The 18579-nt window shown below is 45.3% G+C and overlaps 1 protein-coding gene across 2 annotated transcripts; it reads left to right on the top strand.

Moving 5' to 3' along the window:
• The first annotated feature begins 2687 nt into the window (after positions 1-2687).
• Positions 2688-18531, top strand: ARF1 (ARF GTPase 1). 2 transcript variants are annotated; one of them, XM_080923642.1, is made up of 5 exons: positions 2688-2774; positions 16428-16611; positions 16698-16808; positions 16998-17122; positions 17247-18531. In XM_080923642.1, exons 2-5 carry the CDS (start codon positions 16464-16466, stop codon positions 17406-17408), a joined length of 546 nt encoding a protein of 181 aa, XP_080779768.1. In that variant the 5' UTR covers positions 2688-2774; positions 16428-16463; the 3' UTR covers positions 17409-18531. The 2 variants fall into 2 exon arrangements, with proteins under 2 accessions (XP_080779768.1, XP_080779769.1); XM_080923643.1 differs by having other exon boundaries at positions 2771-2890.
• Positions 18532-18579: the final 48 nt, after the last annotated feature.

Genomic DNA, 18579 nt, shown 5'->3' with positions numbered 1-18579 from the left:
TATGTATATATGTGATACACACACACACACAGACTAGGGAGGGGATCGTTCTACATATTTAAGCATCAGTAGCCTGGCATGAATGCCATCCATCTTACATACAGAGACTGCAAAAACTGCCTGGGGACAGGACAGGGTCTTCAGGGCATGCAGCTCCATTCGCCTCTCACTGGGTCCAACTGGCAGAACCATGAAGCCAAGCCTCTGGGGACCCGTGCCTCTGACTAGGTCCTTAGGAGTAGGATAGTGTAAAGAGAAGAGCCTGGACTTTCCCCTGGCATATGAGTAGCTGAAGGGGAGGTTCGAGGCCACAGGCACGCCTAGCTTCCTAGTACAGGTAGCTGAAGGATCCCGGACTGCCACATAAAGAGCCCTTCTTCCAGTCAGCTCACCTTGCCCCCTCCTGGCCAGAGCTGGTCCATCCAGGAACCTCAGATAGGAAAAGGAACTCCTGGTCTCTAAGCAGCCTTGTGGAACTGTTAACCTCAGTTTACCCAAGCAACTGATATTTCCTGGTAGGGTCTGTCCCTAGACATGCCCACTCAGGGCTCCCACACATATGACTGCGAGCCCCCCCACCAACCCACTGCAACAAGGCTCAAAGCAGAAGCACAGAGGAAAGAAGGATCTGTCTTAACTTGGGAGTAGGCATCTGTTTTATCACTGTCAAAACTGTGTCTTACATAAACCCCATCTTGTCTCTCCATATTTTTTTTCAATTTGCTAAACTCTTCTCCCCAAAATAAAGTTTCTTTGGCTTTCTGTTTCTTCAAAAATATTTTTAAAAATATTTTATTTAAAAAATAAGTATTTTTTTTTAAATTTAAGATTCTTTGTGTGTGTTTATGCAGGCATTTGTGGAGGCCAGAAGCTTCAGATTCCCCAGAACTGGAGTTATGGGCAGTTGGGAGCTGGGAACAGAACTTGGGTCCTCTGTGAGAGCAGAATGAACCATTTCTTCAGTTCAGTGTTCAACTTCTGTTTTAATACACACTGGGGATGGAGTGATGGTTCTGTGGTTAAGTCCGCTTGCTGCTCTTGTTGAGGCCTTGGGTTTGGTCCCCAGAACCTGCATAGTAACTCATAAACCTCTATAGCTCCAGCTCCAATGGTTCTTCTGGACTCCTTGGGCACCAGGTACCCATATGGTATACATATACATTTATAGGCACTCATGTACATAGATAAAATAAATCTTGAAAAACCATATACTTAAGTGAATCTATAATTTAACACTCAACGTTCATGTGTAATATGAAAATGTCACTGGAGCTTTAACTGACCTGGGAGGTGGGAAGAGCCTGTCTAGGTTTTAGTAGTAGGGTCCACTTCAAATGTACCACCCATTACACATGTGGATACTAGATATCTACAATGGCTGTTTAAAATTTTAGCTGACACAAATAATTATTTACGGGGCACGGAGTGACTTTTTGAGCAGGACTACAATGTGGTGGTCACACTAGAATAAACAGAAGGACTACCACCCTGTCTCTATTTTTTCACAATTTTGCCTTTTTGGGTACAGAAAGGGAGTTCGGTTCTTGATTATTAGCCTGTGGTTTTTCTGGACCCCCGCCCCCCATTTCTTTGTCTCCTTGTCCATAAAGTGACTAGGACAGGCTTCTGACATGGCTGGACTTACAGACTTCTGGAGATGTCCTGCCATTTCTTCACCTGAGGCTTTTCAGAAACGCTTGCTGTGTGTTGAGGGTGGGAGAGAACAGGCAGGTACCACCACTGACGTTTACAGAAGTTGCATTTAAAAATGGAGCCCTGAGCGAGATGAAAGGGATGCCGTTTAGGGTCAAGAAGGTGATTACCGCATAGAATCCTGGCAGGTTAGGTACCCACAACTCTGGGAAGAAAGCTCTAGAGGTCTCAACCCCCAAACGCCGTGAGCATGCCCTGCACCCTGTGCCTGGACACAACAGTGGCTGAAGTAGGCCCAGGAAGAGAACTACCTCCTGCCAACTCAATAGATAAAGCTCCAGGCTCAAAAGAATCTCCTTGGTTCCTCAAATCTCCTGCCTGTGGGAGTCCTCACAACAGCACATCGGGTGGAAGAACGGGACAGGGAGGACAGAGTCTGGGCCTGATTCCTGCATAGATGGGGAGAGTTAACAGATTCCTCCTCACCTGCACCCTGAAGAAAGCCACCCCATCAGGGGCAACCCAGAGTAGCCTCTCAGGCAGGGCTATACCCACACAGGTTTCTGGTCCTCTCAGTCAGCTCTGAGCGTGCAACAGTGTGGGGACACGGTGCTTGCCTGACATTTGGCCCGAGCCTTTTCCCATCTGTCAGTCTCTTCAATGGCCCGGCCCAGTTGGACTACCAGAGACCCTGGGATACTCTGAGAAGGACATTACACCCGCTAGGAGTGACACGACCTTCCCACTCCTGACCTTGTCGCTCTAGAACGCTTACTGGCCTCAACCCCCGCATCCGCGGAATGGGCTGGAATTCCGCAGGAAGGCACGCGTGCGCACGCGCCAGCGGACACGGAAATCCAAGTGCCACACCCTTGCGCGTTCTAGTCTCCGAGCCGATGTGCTAGCCCGGGACTCGATCCGGAAACAGAGAGACTTCGGCTCCGCCCCGTGAAGGCTACAGGGTGCAGACGCGCAAGCGTTATCCGTACAGGGGCGGGGCCATTTGCGTGCCCGCCCTCTTCCCCCGGCGTGCCCCGCGGCAGGCGCTGACGTGGCTGCCGTCAGCGCCGCCATCTTGTGGGAGCGAAACCAACGCCTGGCTGGGAGCAGCCGCCGCGGAGGTGAGAAGCGGGGCGCGCTGAGGCCGAAGCTGGGGAGGCCACGGGCTGGTCATCGTGGGAATCGAGGGTTGCTCGGCTGCGGCTGCTAAGGACCGAGTCTGGTCGGGCGGCCTGAGGTCTGTGCTCAGTGGGCTTGGCGGCAGGCCGGACAGAGAGGATCAGGGCGCCCCCGAGTCCCGCGTCGCCCACGGCCGCTCGGCCCTCCCCCACTCCGCGGCCCTTACGCCTGGCCGGCCGCCGTGGGCCGCAGCCCGGAAGTCCGTCCAGGACACCGGCTCTTCTCCAGGAAGCCAGGTTTCCTGCTGTTCCTCTCTGCGCCCCTCCTAGGCTCCACGGCCCGGTAGCGGGGAGCAGGGCTCGGGGGTCACGGGGTTTCCCTTCTTAAACGCTAGCCAGCAGCTTCAGATACGGCATGAGCCTTGGGCCTGGGGAAACTGAGGCTCGGGCGGTCCTGAGACGGCGTCAAGGTCACTCGGGTGGCGAGGTCTTCCTCCTCTGTCGCCCGAGTCCTGTTCCTGTCGGCCTGGAGGACCGAAGTTGTAGGAAGGGGGAAGGGAAAGGGACAGGTGTCGGACAGGACTCCTAACTGATGAACCGGGTGCTGGTGTTTAATAAGAGCATATGCTGATCTCAGAGGATCCCAGAATGCCCACTGTGATCCCCAATTGGCCGTGATTTGGGCCTCGTATATCCTCGGTGAGATCGGCACTGGGGTCTGCATTCTACAGCCCGGTGGCCTCTGGAGGGATTTGAGCGTTGTGTTCCGCCGATTGGCTGACTCCATTTATGCACTTTTGGGTAGATTAGAAAGACCATTCTGAATTGGAGAATCTTTAATCTGCCCATGGAATAACCTGCTCCCTGCCTCTGAGTAATATACTGGTACCAGATCCACTACACAATTCTAGCTGTCCATTCAGGGTGGTCATGTCAGGTCAGATTGTAATGTAGCTAACTACATATGCTAAATGCTAGGGAATCTGCTCACATCAAGGAATTCTCCCATTCAAATCGCAAGTGGATGCTTTGTCAGGAAAGGAAGGGTCAGCTGCTCTTGGTCCCAGAAGTCACTGGAGAGCCCAGTAGTTAATGCCACAACCCATGTTGGAGTAGTCTCTTGTAGTTCTTGTTTCACAACTAGTGGTCAGCAGTTTTTCCTGCAGGCTGATTCTGGTGTTTTCTGCCATGTCTGTCAGAGGACTAGTGAGATGCCATGGTGCTTTGTGTGCTGGCCTCATGTCTCTCTGTCTTAACTAGTATCTACAGTGTCTTACATGGGTGACTGTAATGTTCTCACCTTTGAGCTTTTAGCAGCACTATCAGAAATAGCTTAGACTGTGAGATTTGATTCACAGTGTTACTACCTGGTTTCTCTGTGTTTCTACAGAGAGTAGTGTGGCATAAGGGCCAATCATAGATGCCTGAACTACATTGTTGGAGCTACATTGTTTCCCTGGCATAAAGGTTTCCCTTATTGAAATGGCTATCACTTATTCTTAGGTTTGAAAATGGATCTGAGACACTGGTTCACCACAGTGTTCTCTTGCTTGTGAGGTAGATGTACAGAATTGCTACTTCAGAAAGGTTTAGGAGCTAGATGTTAGAGTGCTTTTCTAGCCTGCATGAAGTCTTGATTTGGATCTCTAGCACTGCACACAAGGTTTAAGACAGTATGAATAACAGCTGACTCATACTCAGTCTACTCATCCTGAAAGGAAAGTAGCAATAACTAGTTCTGTTCCCCTCACACAGTTCTGATTGTAAATCATGCAGCTGGGATGTCCACTATGCCTTTTGCACCTTGTATAATGGATGTCCACAATCTTTGCTCCACTGGGCTGTTTCCTCTGTCCAGGATCAGGCAGGCTTCAAAATACCCTTTTTTTTTCTTTCTTAATGTAAAGGTAAATTAGACTAGCAGTTTCTATGGTAACCCAGTGTCAGGCAGCCTAACCAGGAGAAAAAACTTGTTGTGCAAGTTCATGCAATAGCTTGTCACGGTGGTTTGAAAGTGTTGGGTCAATGTTTTTTTTTTTTTCAGATTCTTAAAATTAAGTTTTACATTGATATGTAGGGTTTTCTGTGTAGCCCTGGCTGTTGTAGAACTCCCTCTGGAGACGAGGGTGGCCTTGAACTCATAAATCTGCCCTTGAGTGTTGAGATTAAAGACATAAGCCACACCTCTTGGCTGTGATGTACAGGTTTAAATCTACTCTTACAAGGGCTATGCCATTTGTACTGAGGAGCCATCAGTGCACTGGGTTCCATCAGACCCAGCCTGCTCTAGATTGCTATGTCACTCGTGGTCTTTCTTCCCTGTTGGCTTTCTTGATTTCCTTTGACCTTTTATATTCATGAAATTGTTAAAGATGGTGAGGAGAGAAAAATGAAAGTTTCTTTGAGTTGAGATCTGACAAGCAAGAGCATCGTTGTGTGTGCTGTATCTATCGTAGAAGATTTGACACTGCCTGCTGAGAGGCTAAAGGTAGCGGGGGTGGGGTGTGTGTGCATTGGGATTCCTCATTACACACCAAGGTCTGTGTCCAGTTTTGATTGTGATACAGATTACAGATAACAGCTTGTACAGCTTGTCAATGTTATTGTAGGCACATCCAATCTCATTTCTAGAGGGACCTTTTAGGTGTTCACCCAAGTTCCACCATCCTGTCCTGCTACAGATAGTGGTGATACTGATTTTTTTTACTCACAGTGGTAATAGTTCAGTAGCCTGTCAGCAGCCAATAGACTAGGAAGGAACAGTGGCACTCCCTGTAGGCTCCGATAATAGGGAAAGTTTTAAGTGATAGCAGAATTGACAGACAGTAGAAAAACAGACCAATATTTTATTGGTGCTGTTCATCAGGAAGGGTTTCACTGTGTAGTGCAGATTTTCCTTAAACTTGAGATCCTCCTGCTTCACCTCTGGAGATTACAGCCTGCTGGGATTACAGATGTGTGCCACCATGCTAAGCAGGCATATTTTACAATGTTGGGGGTGATTAAGTTTAGGTGGCCAACAGCTCCCCATATCTGAGGATCTGAGAATCACAACTGTGTATTGTGAGTGGGGCTTGGTTATTATTAGTATTGGACTTTTCAGGAATTGAGAAGTGTGTGATAGAGTTAAAAAGTCTTCCTAATTAGTACTTACAAAGGTAAGTATGCCTGTTAAAGGGATGCTAGCAAACCAGAGTTCTTTTCAAAAGGTTCTTGTTTTTTGTCAGTATCAGTTGTCAAATATTGCAGTACCATAAGGAACATTGTAGCCTAGATTTTCTAGGTGTCCTCTAACAAGTTTTTTTATTTTGTTTTATTTAATTCTGTTGGAATCATTTAGGTGCATGTGGCCAAGAAAGGGGTTCCTAGATTTAGTAAGACTCATTGCTGAAGAATGAGAGTGAGGACAGGTCTAGGTTGCCTGGTGTGAGTGTTCCCTGAAGCTTACTGTTCTTCTGTAGATAAGAACTTCCTTGTTTGAATCCAGTTATATTTACATACTCTCATCTTCTAGTGACATTGGTGGTGAAATTTTGCTTGGCATTACTTTCAGCTTTTAACATTTCTCGTATGTCAAGTTATATCAGACTTTGAACATACAGGTGTGATTAACTGAAATGTGTGCTTATTTATAATGGAGTAAGTTTGATGCATACTTTGTTTCCTCTGTGCTGTCAGTATACCTTCAGTTCCCAGGTCTGTGAATCCCCGAGTCCCCAGAAGATACAGGTGTAGGAATGTTTATGCAGAAGCACAACCTGTACATAGTTTAAAACAGCATAACATTCCTTGTTGGCCTTGTAGATTTTTCTTGAACTTCATTAAGATTAGCCTCTCTGCAGGGTGTGTGTGTGTGTGCACACGCGCGCCCGAGTGTGTTTTAAATATCCCAAAGGCCTTTTATTATTTTTTTAACTCTTTATTTATTTATTTATTTATTTATTTTATTTCATATATGTGAGTTGCTCTCTTAAGACATACCAGAAGAGGGTATCAGATTCTGTTACAGATGGTTGTGAGCCACCATGTGGTTGCTGAGATTTGAACTCGGGACCTCTGGAAGAGCAGTCAGTGCTCTTAACCGCTGAGCCATCTCTCCAGCCCATTTTTTTAAACTCTTAAACCTTGTAATTTTTAAAAACAGCATTGCTTTTGCCCCTTATAAGGAGTACCTGTAGAGGGCTTAGTGGAAGAAGATGGAAGTGGTTGCCTTACTTAGCATTGGGCACAAAACTACTTGTCCATGCATGTTATTGGAGCGTTCATCTTAACCATCCTAGAGTATATAGGCTAGGCTGGCCTTGAATTCAGAGATCCGTCTGCCTCTGATTCCCAAGTGCTGGGATTTAAGATGTATGCCACCATTCCTGGCTTAATATATATAATTTATACTGCAGTGAATATGTGTCTTAAAAGGGAATAACTAAGGAGTTGGTTCTGTGAATAAAATACTTGCAAAAGCATGAGGACTGGAGTTAAATTCCCCTTCACACACAGACCTTCTAATCCCGAACTAGGAAGGCAGAGACAGGAGGATCGCTGGGACTGACTTAGTAAGCCATTCCAGCTATATTAGTGAGCTCCAGGGATAATGAGAGATTTTACCCTACCCCTTCCTTAAAACAACATGCATGGCTATTGCCTATCCAAGGAGGCAGAAATTTTGCCTGTAAAAAGACATTTTTACAGAGATATGATAGAAAAAGATTGGCAAGTTTGAAGGAGGAACCAGAGGCCTCTTAGTAGCCCAGGACACTTGACAGAAGGGCTCTGAGCCGGGTAAGTTACTCTTGAGTTTCGAAACCTGCCATGAGCTGTATAGGGTAGGGGATAGGTATAGACTAGAGGGAGGGTCCCGGAAGCAGCTTTGTAGTCCTCGGGGTATTTTAAAATCTGTGGGAACTCTTTTGGCTAAATCAGGTAGGAAGCCAATATTCTGGCACTTAGCCACTTGTGTGGTTTTCTTGTAGGTGGAAAATCCCTCTGTGATAGCCTAAGCTTCATCGCAGAAAGATAGAGCTTTTCTTTGGCATGTTAACAGATGTTCCAAGTCTTCCAGGAACCCAGCTTTAACTATCTTGTAAGTCAAGGATAGTGCATTTTGTTCTCTTCAGCACCTTAACAAAAGTTGTCCTCATTTTTCAGGGAAAAAAAATTACTTCTTTGAAGTGGGATGCCCTTGAGATTGATGTGGTTGGCATTTAGTGCCTCAGTAGCCAGCCACCCCCCTTGTCCACTGTGGCCTAGCATTAAAGCAGAGTTTCAATAGAAGTTACTTACTTCTCTTTGTGTTCCTGTGATGTCATTGTTGGGGTAGACTCATGGGAATCTTCAGTCTTGTGCAAAGGTTAGGCTGTCTGTTAGCTTCTTTTCCAGGTGGCAGACTTAAGGGGATTTGAGGGTATGGTGGGCACTAGACAGTTCTCATAGCTACTATATATCCTTATATATGAGGGTCCTAACATTACTGGGGCCACTTTGCACCTGATTAATTCACTTACTGTAGTGTAGTGGGGAATGGAGGCAGCAAATCTCCGTGGTTTGGGTCTGAAGAACTGAGTGGAAATTTGGGAAGGAGGGAAATATTGATGGAAAAGCTGAGTATGGAAACATGGAGGAGCCTTACTTACCCAGAGAGTAGGGGCAATTGCTAGAGAATGCACTGGGTGGTGGTCACCTAAGGGGAGGCCTCTGAAAACTAAGGAGAGGCATCAACAGGTGTTTGGTTTAGAGATAAAACCTGCTTTAGAGAAGCTTTTCTGACATGGGGATGTTGGGGAAACGGGTGTGTGGTGATCGGCTAGCAGTGCCTGGTTCAGCAAGAACAGTGGACTTGGGGATTTGGTCTTTGTCCTTCTGTGTGTTTGCCTCCAGCAGGGTGGGGCAGGACCAAAGCTGAAGGGAGCCTAGTGACAGCTCAGCCTTCCTGTACACTTCTCTGTTTCTTCCTGAAGAACAAGTTTTTCAAAAGAAGGGGGGCAGGGCACTTCCTACCCTCCAAAAGAAAGTTCCCAAAGGTGGTAGAGATAAGTTTTTTTTTTTTTTAATTAAAAATGATGTATCAATATTTTTTAATTTTTAAAATTGTGTGTGTGTGTGTCTTTCTATGGATATGTGAGTACAGATGGTCAAGAAGGCAGGGGTTTGTCACATTCTTCTGGAGCTGTGTGCAGACCATTTTAAGCTGCCTGGTGTAAATTCTGGGACTTGAATTCTGACTCTCTCTGTAAGAGCAGTACTTAACAGTGGAGCTATCTCTTATCTAGCTACTTGTTTTTGTTGTCCTGAGACAATCTTAGGCTATAGGCCAGGCTGGCTCTGAACTCAGGGCAGTCCTTCTGCCCCAGCCTCTGGAGTGCTAGGATTACAGATTGAAGCAATGTGAAAGTGATGTTTTGAAGACTGATTTATTCAAACTCATTAAGTATTCCAGTGGTTATCTGCCTCTTGTCCAAAGTATGGCTGGACGCAACATTAACATTGAATTTCAGTAGAAGAGTACCCTGCTAATTGTAGCTGGTTTGAGGAAGAGCTTATTTTATGAAAGCACCATGAACTAGCTGTTGGTTGTTCCAGTTCCCCTTTTCTTCAGTGTAAAAAGGGCCTCAGGGGTGTCAGGGTGTGGGGGAGGTGTTTTCTGGAGTTAGGAGAAGCTCATAAAGAGGTAATCTGGCAAAGCTATATTACTTTTATTCACCTTACAACAGAAATTAATGCTCTTCTGGGTTCTGCTTCTCCTGAGCCCAGGGATGGTGGTATTAATATGTGGGTATATGATACTTACTTGGCTTGGCTTTGTGCATACTCTGCTCTCTGTAAAGACCAGTAGAACAGGGGTGGCCATTGTGAAGCCACAGTCACGTGGAGGTTCAGCTTCATTGCTTCAGCAGGAGCCCTCAGTGGTTTGAGAACATGCATGTTAGCAAACATAGATATGGATCTGAAGGTGGGAGATCAGGGTATGATCTTGGTTCATTTTTTTTTTCTTATTTCCATTTTGTGACCAAAATAAGTCAAACCTGTTGGAATTGTCTCTTAAACACAAGTTGTATGCTCCATGTATGTGCTCAAGAAAGGAATAAAGGGCTAGGGTCTGGGGGATGCAGCCAACCTTGCCCTTTTAAGGAGTCAGGATAGGGACTTCCTTAGTAGTACTAGACTCATCCTAAGCTGGCAGTTGTGTGGTCATGTCGAGTGGGCTAAAGTATGAAGACAGAACAAGCGGCTACAGGGTCATTAGGCAGGGCCAAGCTGAACCATGTCTCCTGATTTCAGAATGATTGTGTTGTCACACTATGCTTTCCACTATTTAGATGTGTTTCTGGGTGGATGCCTATTTGTGCTTTTTGCTTTGTTTTGTCTATGGTTTTGGGGAACAAACCTAATGCTCTGCTGTTATTCCCAGTTTCGTATTTGGAGTTTTTCCAGTGAGATAAGTAGAGGCTATCTGTACTTCCTGCCTGAGTAGAAATATGGTAGAAATATGTTTTAAGGAAGTGTTTCTCAACTTACCTAATGTTTTGACCTTTTATTCCCGTTCCTCATGTTGAGATACCCAACCATAAAATTATTTTATTGCTACTTCATAACTGTAATTTTGCTACTATTGTGAATTGCAGGATACCTAATATATGACCCCTCCCAAAAAAGTGGTTGAGACTTACAGGTTGAGAACTACTGTGTTTGGGTGTGGTCCTGTGTCTCCTAGGTAAGTGCTGTAGGTATGCAGTGCTGCAGGAAACACCAGAACGTACATTTTATTCTGGAGCCCTGACTCCAGTTACAAGTCTGGATTCTGTTACTGAGAGGAATACAAGACACAGATCAGTAGGCATCTGCTCCAAGATTTACACAATGCGGCAAGACTCTCATTGGAGTCGTTGTAAGTCTCAAATTATGTTTCATGAATTCCTTATTCTAGCTCTAGTTACAGGCCATGTGATAGCCCAGTTATTTGCTTAGAGCTACTGATGTAGAGTTTAATGTGACTGTGAATGTGTTTGACATTTTTGAGGGTAGTTATGTTAAGAAATGGTAATGCTGACTGGAGAGGTGGCTCAGCGGTTAAGAGCACCGACTGCTCTTCCGGAGGTCCTGAGTTCAATTCCCAGGTCCCACTTGGTAGCTCACAATCATCTGTAATGGGATTTGATGCCCTCTTCTGGTGTGTCAGAAGACAGTTACTGTGTACTCGAATGCATAAACTAAACAAATCAAAAAAAAAAAAAAAAGAAATGGTAATGCTTAAATATATATATATAAAGATGAAGTTCAGCATTCTAGTTACTGTAGTTCAAAAACTCCTTAGCTCAGAGTTTTACTTGAGTGTGGCAGGGTTCACCTTAAGTTTGCAAAGAATGCTCTCACTTCAGTTTCACTCATCATCCTACTTACAAATCAGACCTGGTGGGTTTCCCCTGCCCTGAAGAAGCTTCGAGAACGCAGTGTGCAGAGCAGGCATGTTTTTCAGCTCTTATCCTGGAACTGTTGATTGAATCTCGGTTTTGCCCTTACGAGAGTGCTTGCTTGTCCTAGTGTTAGCACATTGAGTTTTACTCTTAAGTTAATTTTATGAAATAATGACAGAATGTAGAACAGCCCTTGGATTACATGAACATACCAGACCTAGAAGCCTGGAATGTTTAGCTGAGGGGCATGTGAAGACCTGAGTCTTTAGGAGCAGACATACTCAATCTCTGTTAATGTACAAAAAGCAGTGTGTGTGGAGGTCAGCATGTGGCCATGTTGCATTATGACACTAAAGTTGTTTTTAAATTGCAGGCTTTCATGTATTTGATTTGGGGACACTGGTACTCTTTACTAAAAACTTTAGCTACAAAGTGTTCTATGCTGTGTCCAAGTTCTTTAAGAAAAGTTTTAGATTTGGTAAATTTCCTCAAATGTGATAGCTGAGAATATATACTTGATGTGGCTGAACTTTATTTTTGAGGCAGGATCTCATGTAACTCTGGCTCCAGTGGTTTAGTGTTGTCCCAGCATGCAGTTCCTGCAGAGGCTAGAGGAGGGTTTCTTATCTCCTGAAACTGGATAGAGTTAAGGATGGTTGTAAGCTGCCATGTGGATGCTGGGAATGGAACTGGAGTCCTTCGCAAAAGCAGCAAGTGCTCTTACCATTGAGCCATCTTTCTAGCCCCCTAAAAGGAACTAACTCTTAAGACATAACCAATTTTTCATTCAGGTAGTGTGATTTCTGTTTAAGACAGAACATTCTGTTGAGTCTTAAGAGCAGAAAACTTCTCTTCCTACTAGAATTCTTTCAAAATAATGGTAATAATTGGGGGGAAATGGCAGACAAACCTGCACAGTCTGATTTAGAGAAGGTTGTCTAGCTTTTTCTGAGTCTTTTGGAAGGACTATCCTCCTGGCTATCTCTAGGCTGCTGATGAAGCTCCTGTTCAACTGCTAAACCAGTCAGGTTGCATTCATTCATTATTGTGGAATAGGTGTGGACCCAGTTGTGTTTTCTCACCTTTACTTAAGAGACCAGGAAAGCCCTGCTCTGAAAGAGAGGTTGGTTTAGGGTGTATGGTTGCCAGAGGAGAAGCTGATTCAACCATTGTCCTCTCCTACCCAAAGAATGAACTTTCTTGACCCCATCTAACTTGTGGTTGTGGGTCCCCCTGCCTGAGCCACTCCCTCTGGTGGTTTGGGAGGCAGAATAAACCAGCAAGAGGCTCTCTGGGAAATCTGTTTTCACTGCCTGCTAATGGAGTAATGCAGAAGAACCTGAAAAGCAGGTTTAGCTTGTGTGTGGGATTGTAGAGGGAAGGTGACAGCAGCTTGACTGCGCATCAAACAGTCTGGGCCTCTGGTGGTGATTGGCCCTTGTAGCCACTAGGCTTTTCTCTCTGTGGAGGCTCCCTTGGGTTTGGGTTTGTTCTAGAAGCAGTGGGTGGGGCCCCATGAGGACACAGAAGTGCCTATTACTTCTGCCTGTGTGAACAGCAGGATGAATCTACATGCTTGCATTGTTGAATGTCTTAAAAATCTAGCTCATCATTGAATTGTATGTTTGCTTCTCTCTTTGGTGATTCTTGTTAAAAAGAAAGAAAAAGTTCGCTGTGGTTCTTGTGGCCTTTCTACAGAAAAGGTACACTCAGCAGTGGGCCATGCCAGATCACATGCAAGAAAGCAGCACTGGATAACAGTAGTCATGGACAATGGGGCACTCATGCAGCCATGTAGTCAAACTTGGCTGAGGTCCCCACCACTAGACAGTTATTCAGGGTGTCTGTCTGCTATTGTAGGGACTTGAGAGGAATGTTTGTATCCTTTCCCCTCTGTCTTCCTCTGAATCTTTCTGGGGGAGGATTGTGCTTTTTTTTTTTTTTTAAATAGGGTCTCATGTAGTTCAAACTGTCCTTGAACCCACTATTTATAACCAAGGATTGATTAACTTGAACTCTGCCTCAGCCTTACTGGGATATATTTGCTCATATGTGGGTAGTGAGCACTACCACTATTAGTTTCTACACAGTATCTGAACAGAGAACTATCTTAATACCCCCCTCTGCTGCACCAAGCTCCCTCAGACACACTGGTGGCACCCTAGTCACCACTGGTGGATTCCTTTTGTTTCTCCTTTGATAACCATTTGTGATGTGTTGATTTGGAACAAAGGTGGAATTTTTTGCATGAACAACTCATTGCTGAGCAGATAGTTACCTTCCCCTGTGAAGCTTTTTTTGTTTAAAATAAATTATGTGTATTGTTTCCTTGTTTTTTTTTTTTTTTTTTTCTCTGTACTTGAGTGCTTCCTGCTCTGTGGCATCTAGTGACTTCTTGGGCTTGCTTTCTTTTGCCTGGTTTGGATCCTCATGGGATGCCTTGTCATGTTGAAATGTTTTTAACTATCTATAATTGGTAGGAATTAAAGGTTGAGAGCCATAATCTCAGAATTTTTAAAGAGCGTTGCCTGAGAGTCTTCCTCCCACCAGCGCTGCATTGTCATTGTCAGAGTGTTTTGGCAGCAGGCAGCAGCTCTAAGAGCATGTGCTCCTCCTGCCTAGCTCCTCTCTGTAGTTAGTCTCCTCAGTCTGTCCTGTCCATCTGTTTTCTCTTCTCACTTCTTTCCACTTTCCTCTCCTGTTTTGTCTTCATATTCTTCTTCCTTTGTTTGGTAATTGGTTTTGTTTCTTAGTTTTTCTAGGTTAAGGTTTCAGTCTAGTTCAGACTGGTGTCCGCTGGCCTCAGTGCTGGGATTCCAGGCATGACTCAACACCTAGATTTCTTCTTCTCCTTTGACAGTTTCACTGTGTTTCAGATTAGCCTTATACTTTGTTATCCTCTTGTATATTTTCCTATTTTGCAATCTGGGAGCCTTCATTTTGAACTTTTTGTGTCTCTCATTTTCCATTGTTCCAGTATCTTGTTCTTTGTGGACATCTGTACTGATACATTCAGGCTTTGGAGTGTTTTATTGTTGTTTGAGAGGGTATGTTAGGTGAGCTGTTTAGGCTTGTTTCTGGTCAAAAAAGCTCCCTTTTTGCTTTTTGAAATCTCTGTTAGAGGCTTGTAAAGAGTGATGGAGCGAGATTTTGAGGAGCTGCTTATGTTCATATCTTCTGGGGCATTCTAGGAGTGCTCCCTCATCTCTGTCCTGTGGTTCAGCTACTCTTACATAGCCACCACTCTGTGAAGGGCTGAAGGTACTCATAGCTGGATCCTATTTATGACAAGTACACCAGGGATTCCAGTGTGCTGGGTTGGTTGGGGTTTAGTCACCTTGGCCTCTATACTGTTCAACACATCCCAGGATCCTTCTGGGAACTTCTGAGGAAGGAGTACTTAAGAAGTGAAGTGGTGGTGCACACTTTAATCCTAGTACTCGGATGCAGAGGCAGGTGGATCTCTGTGAATTCGAAGATAAACTAGGCACCACAGAGAGATCCATCTTTAAAAAACAAAAAACAAAGTAAACAAAAAATGAAGTAGAAGGCCTTTAGTGCTGAAAGTATCATTATTGCTCTGTCTTAGCTGGTAAAGTGAAGAATTGGGTGTGCAATCCTCAACATCTACTTTTCTCTGTCCTAATATTTTTATTTCCCTATGGGCAGTGCTTTTTGGGGAGTGCAGAAAGTTAATCTGCTTAAACATAAGCATTATATTGTATAACTTGGATTATATTACCTAAGAAGAGAACGTTGTCCAGAGGGTACTAGAGATTATGTGACAGTGTTGTAGCCATACCTGGGACTTGGTGCCATCACATCAGCTAGGAAGTTGGGTATAGCCCACTAAACAAGACAATGCAATGTGTAACTTGTATGGGTAACCCCCCAAAGTGGAAGATTTTCCTTGTAGAGCCTGCTTAACAGTGGCTAGTGGAAGTGACTGTGTTAAAAAGTCAACAGTTTTCACAGTATAGTGAGATGTCACAGAACTGAATCCCAAGGATAGTGAATAGAGTCTTCCAAAGAATGTTCCTTAACATACCTGCATGTGTTAAGTGGTCCATGTTATATATATTATAAGTAATCCTTTGTATTTCACATACTGTGATCTGAGTGTACTTTCCAAAGTTTGTATATGGGAAGTTGAACCTCAGTGCAATAATAATGTTGGACAGGTGTTTGGTTCTTAAAGTTCCAGCCACAAGAATGGATAGCTAAGTTGCCCATTTTGTGATGTTCCGTTATGGAAGCACAGAGGGACAATATATAGGGAAGCCTTGTTATTCTTTTTTCCTGTGGGTCTTGGCTAATACACAGACAACTCTTTATGAAGGCTCTGTGGCCTTCAATTTGCTTTTCTTATTAAGAGTTAGCAGTGAGCATTTGACAAAGCAAGGAGTAAATCCATTTGGATGAGAAGTGAAGATCAAAGTGGCCACCAGATGGTGAGGTCAGACCCAGGGAAGCCTTACTGTCCTTTCCCAAATTCCTTAACATTTGATAGGCCCTGGTAAATCGGTACCAGCTAAGAAGTTCTTTTCTTTCAGTGGGCCCTATATTCACAGCATCCTCTTATAGGTCTTCAAGGAATGTGCTGCCAGTGGTTTACTGTTTGACTCTCTTCCCTCTTGGGCTACGTGAGATAGAACACTGTCTTAACTGTCTCCCATGACCTGAGCTGACAGAAATGCCTGGAGAGGTGATATCACAGTTTTTGTGGGCTTGTCTTGCTGCCATCAGAGACTGGTGGAACATTTGCTTGTAGTATTGAGCATAGGTTGTGACCATCTCTTTAGTTGCAATTTGTGGGTACTTTGACACTTTAAAGTAAGGATAGAGATGTAAAGTCATTCTTTCTGTTCTCATAGGCTCTTTTAGGTTTTAAGAGGCCTTGTGTCTCTCAAAACACTTTTTAGTGCCAGCTCCTGAGTGTGAGTATATATGATTATAGTTAGATGTCCCTGCATTCTGACAAGTGATTAGACTTGGGAGACAAGGTGTTTTTGTGGTATCTGTGCCTTCCTAAACTGAAGTGTATGGCTGATGTGTGTGGCCTTGGGGAGCATAGGGAGTCTAAAGGGCAGGGTTCTTTTTTGCCACCTGGGACCTAAGATTGAATTGTTTCCCGTCCTCCCATGAGATTTCAGAAGGGATACAAGAAGGCTTGGGGCAGGGGACTCCTAGATAGGTGCCACAGGGCCTATACTGACAGCATATAACATGACTGCAACCACTTTTCCAGGTCTCTGGCCAGTATCGATTCCACCTGTCCACAAGCATGGGGAATATCTTTGCAAACCTCTTCAAGGGCCTTTTTGGCAAAAAAGAAATGCGCATTCTCATGGTGGGCCTGGATGCTGCAGGGAAGACAACAATTCTATACAAACTGAAGCTGGGCGAAATTGTGACCACCATTCCCACCATTGGTGAGAAGCTGGGCCAGGGCCAGGGTGTGGGTTGGGTGTGGGGATCCAGAGTACAGAGGGCCCTCAGCTGCGACCCTGCCTCCCAGGTTTCAACGTGGAGACTGTTGAATACAAGAATATCAGCTTCACCGTGTGGGATGTGGGCGGCCAAGACAAGATCCGGCCGCTGTGGCGCCACTACTTCCAGAACACCCAAGGTAAGCGGTCCGTTCTTGTCCTAGATTCCTCTTATTTGCCTCAAAGGGATGCACTTGGCTCACTGAGCCTTGAGGTCTTTGCTATTTCGGGGCATGAAGCCACACTAAAAATGGCCAGTGGAAGGATTGGATCTAGAGCCTGTGGGTTGATCTGGTGGCAGTATGTGCAGTAATGTGGCCATCTTTCAGGATTGATCTTCGTAGTGGACAGCAATGACAGAGAGCGTGTGAACGAGGCCCGTGAAGAGCTCATGAGGATGCTAGCTGAAGATGAGCTCCGAGATGCTGTTCTCTTGGTGTTTGCCAACAAGCAGGTAGGTACTAGCAAGGTCCTTCCCTGATGGAAAACCTGTATCAGGGAAGAGAGAGGAGGGTGAAAGGCTGCCCAGGATGACTGGCTGTGTATGGTCCCTGCCACTAATTCCTCTTTTCCCTCAGGACCTCCCCAATGCCATGAATGCGGCCGAAATCACAGACAAGCTGGGGCTGCACTCTCTACGCCACAGGAACTGGTACATTCAAGCTACCTGTGCCACCAGCGGGGACGGGCTCTATGAAGGACTAGACTGGCTGTCTAATCAGCTCCGGAACCAGAAGTGAACCAGACCCCTCCTTCCCCCTCACTTCCTCTTCTCCGCCCTCAGCTTTCCTCTCATGTGGCAAACGTGCGACTCTGTGGTCCTGAGTGCCAGAAGCTGTCTCCATGGGTTGGTCACAGTGTGCATCGCACCGTGCTGTACATGTGCAGACGCAGCCTGCAGCCAGGTTTTTATTTAATGTAAATAGTTTCTGTTTCCACTGAGGCAGTTTCTGGTACTCCTATGCAATATTACTTAGCTTTTTTATTGTAAAAAGAGAATCAACTCACTGTCAGTACTGAGAAGGGATTTGGGTGTAGGGGCACCTGGCCTCTGGGAGCCATTGGGCTGTAGACTGGTATCGGTATCCATTTGGTGGTTGGTTTTTAACCCAAACTCAGTGCATTTTTTAAAAATAGTTAAAAATACAGGACAAGAACACTTGAACACACAGAACGGAGACTATGCCTAGTGTAGGTTTTGCAGTTAATGGCCTGAATGCTAGTTGTCATATCACCTGTTTCCCTGTGGGAACAGGAGAGAAGGTGACGAACAAACCACCATCCGCTGCATGGTCACAGTAGAGCCCCCGTGACTTGCCTGTCCTTGGGTCACCTGCATTCCATAGCATTGTGCTTGTACCTGTGCTCACACAGTCACTTAGGGGTGGGCTGGGAGCCATTGTGGGGTGCAGGGCCTGGCTTGTACTTGGTGTGTGGCCAGGCCCAATGGCAGCCTGCATACCCAGCTTACTCTTGGGCCCACTTGGACGCGCTGGCAGGAGGCCTGGGTCTCACCAGCAGGAGTGCGTGCAAGGTGGGAGGGTCGGTCCATTACAGACCCACATCCTGGAGCACCCCCATCTCCATGTGTGAAGTAGCTTCCTCCCTCAGCCTGCAAGGGTCCGATTTGCCATCGAACGACGACCTCTACTTTTTTCTTTTGTATTTTGATAAACACTGAAGAAGCTGGAGCTGTTAAATTTATCTTGGGAAATCTCAGAACTGGTTTATTTGGTGTCGTGGAACCTCTTACTGCTTTCAATACACAATTAGTAATCAACTGTTTTGTATACTTGTTTTCAGTTTTCATTTCGACAAGCACTGTAATTATAGCTATTAGAATAAAGTCTCTTAACTATTTGATGGGCTTGTGTGTCAGTGCCACCACTGCCAGGCTGCCTCTTGATTTAG

The sequence above is a fragment of the Micromys minutus genome (genome assembly GCF_963924665.1).
Source record: "Micromys minutus genome assembly, chromosome: 10".
NCBI classification, from domain to species: domain Eukaryota; kingdom Metazoa; phylum Chordata; class Mammalia; order Rodentia; family Muridae; genus Micromys; species Micromys minutus.
Note: the sequence above shows the minus strand (reverse complement) of the source record. Positions and strands in the feature narration are given on the sequence as shown.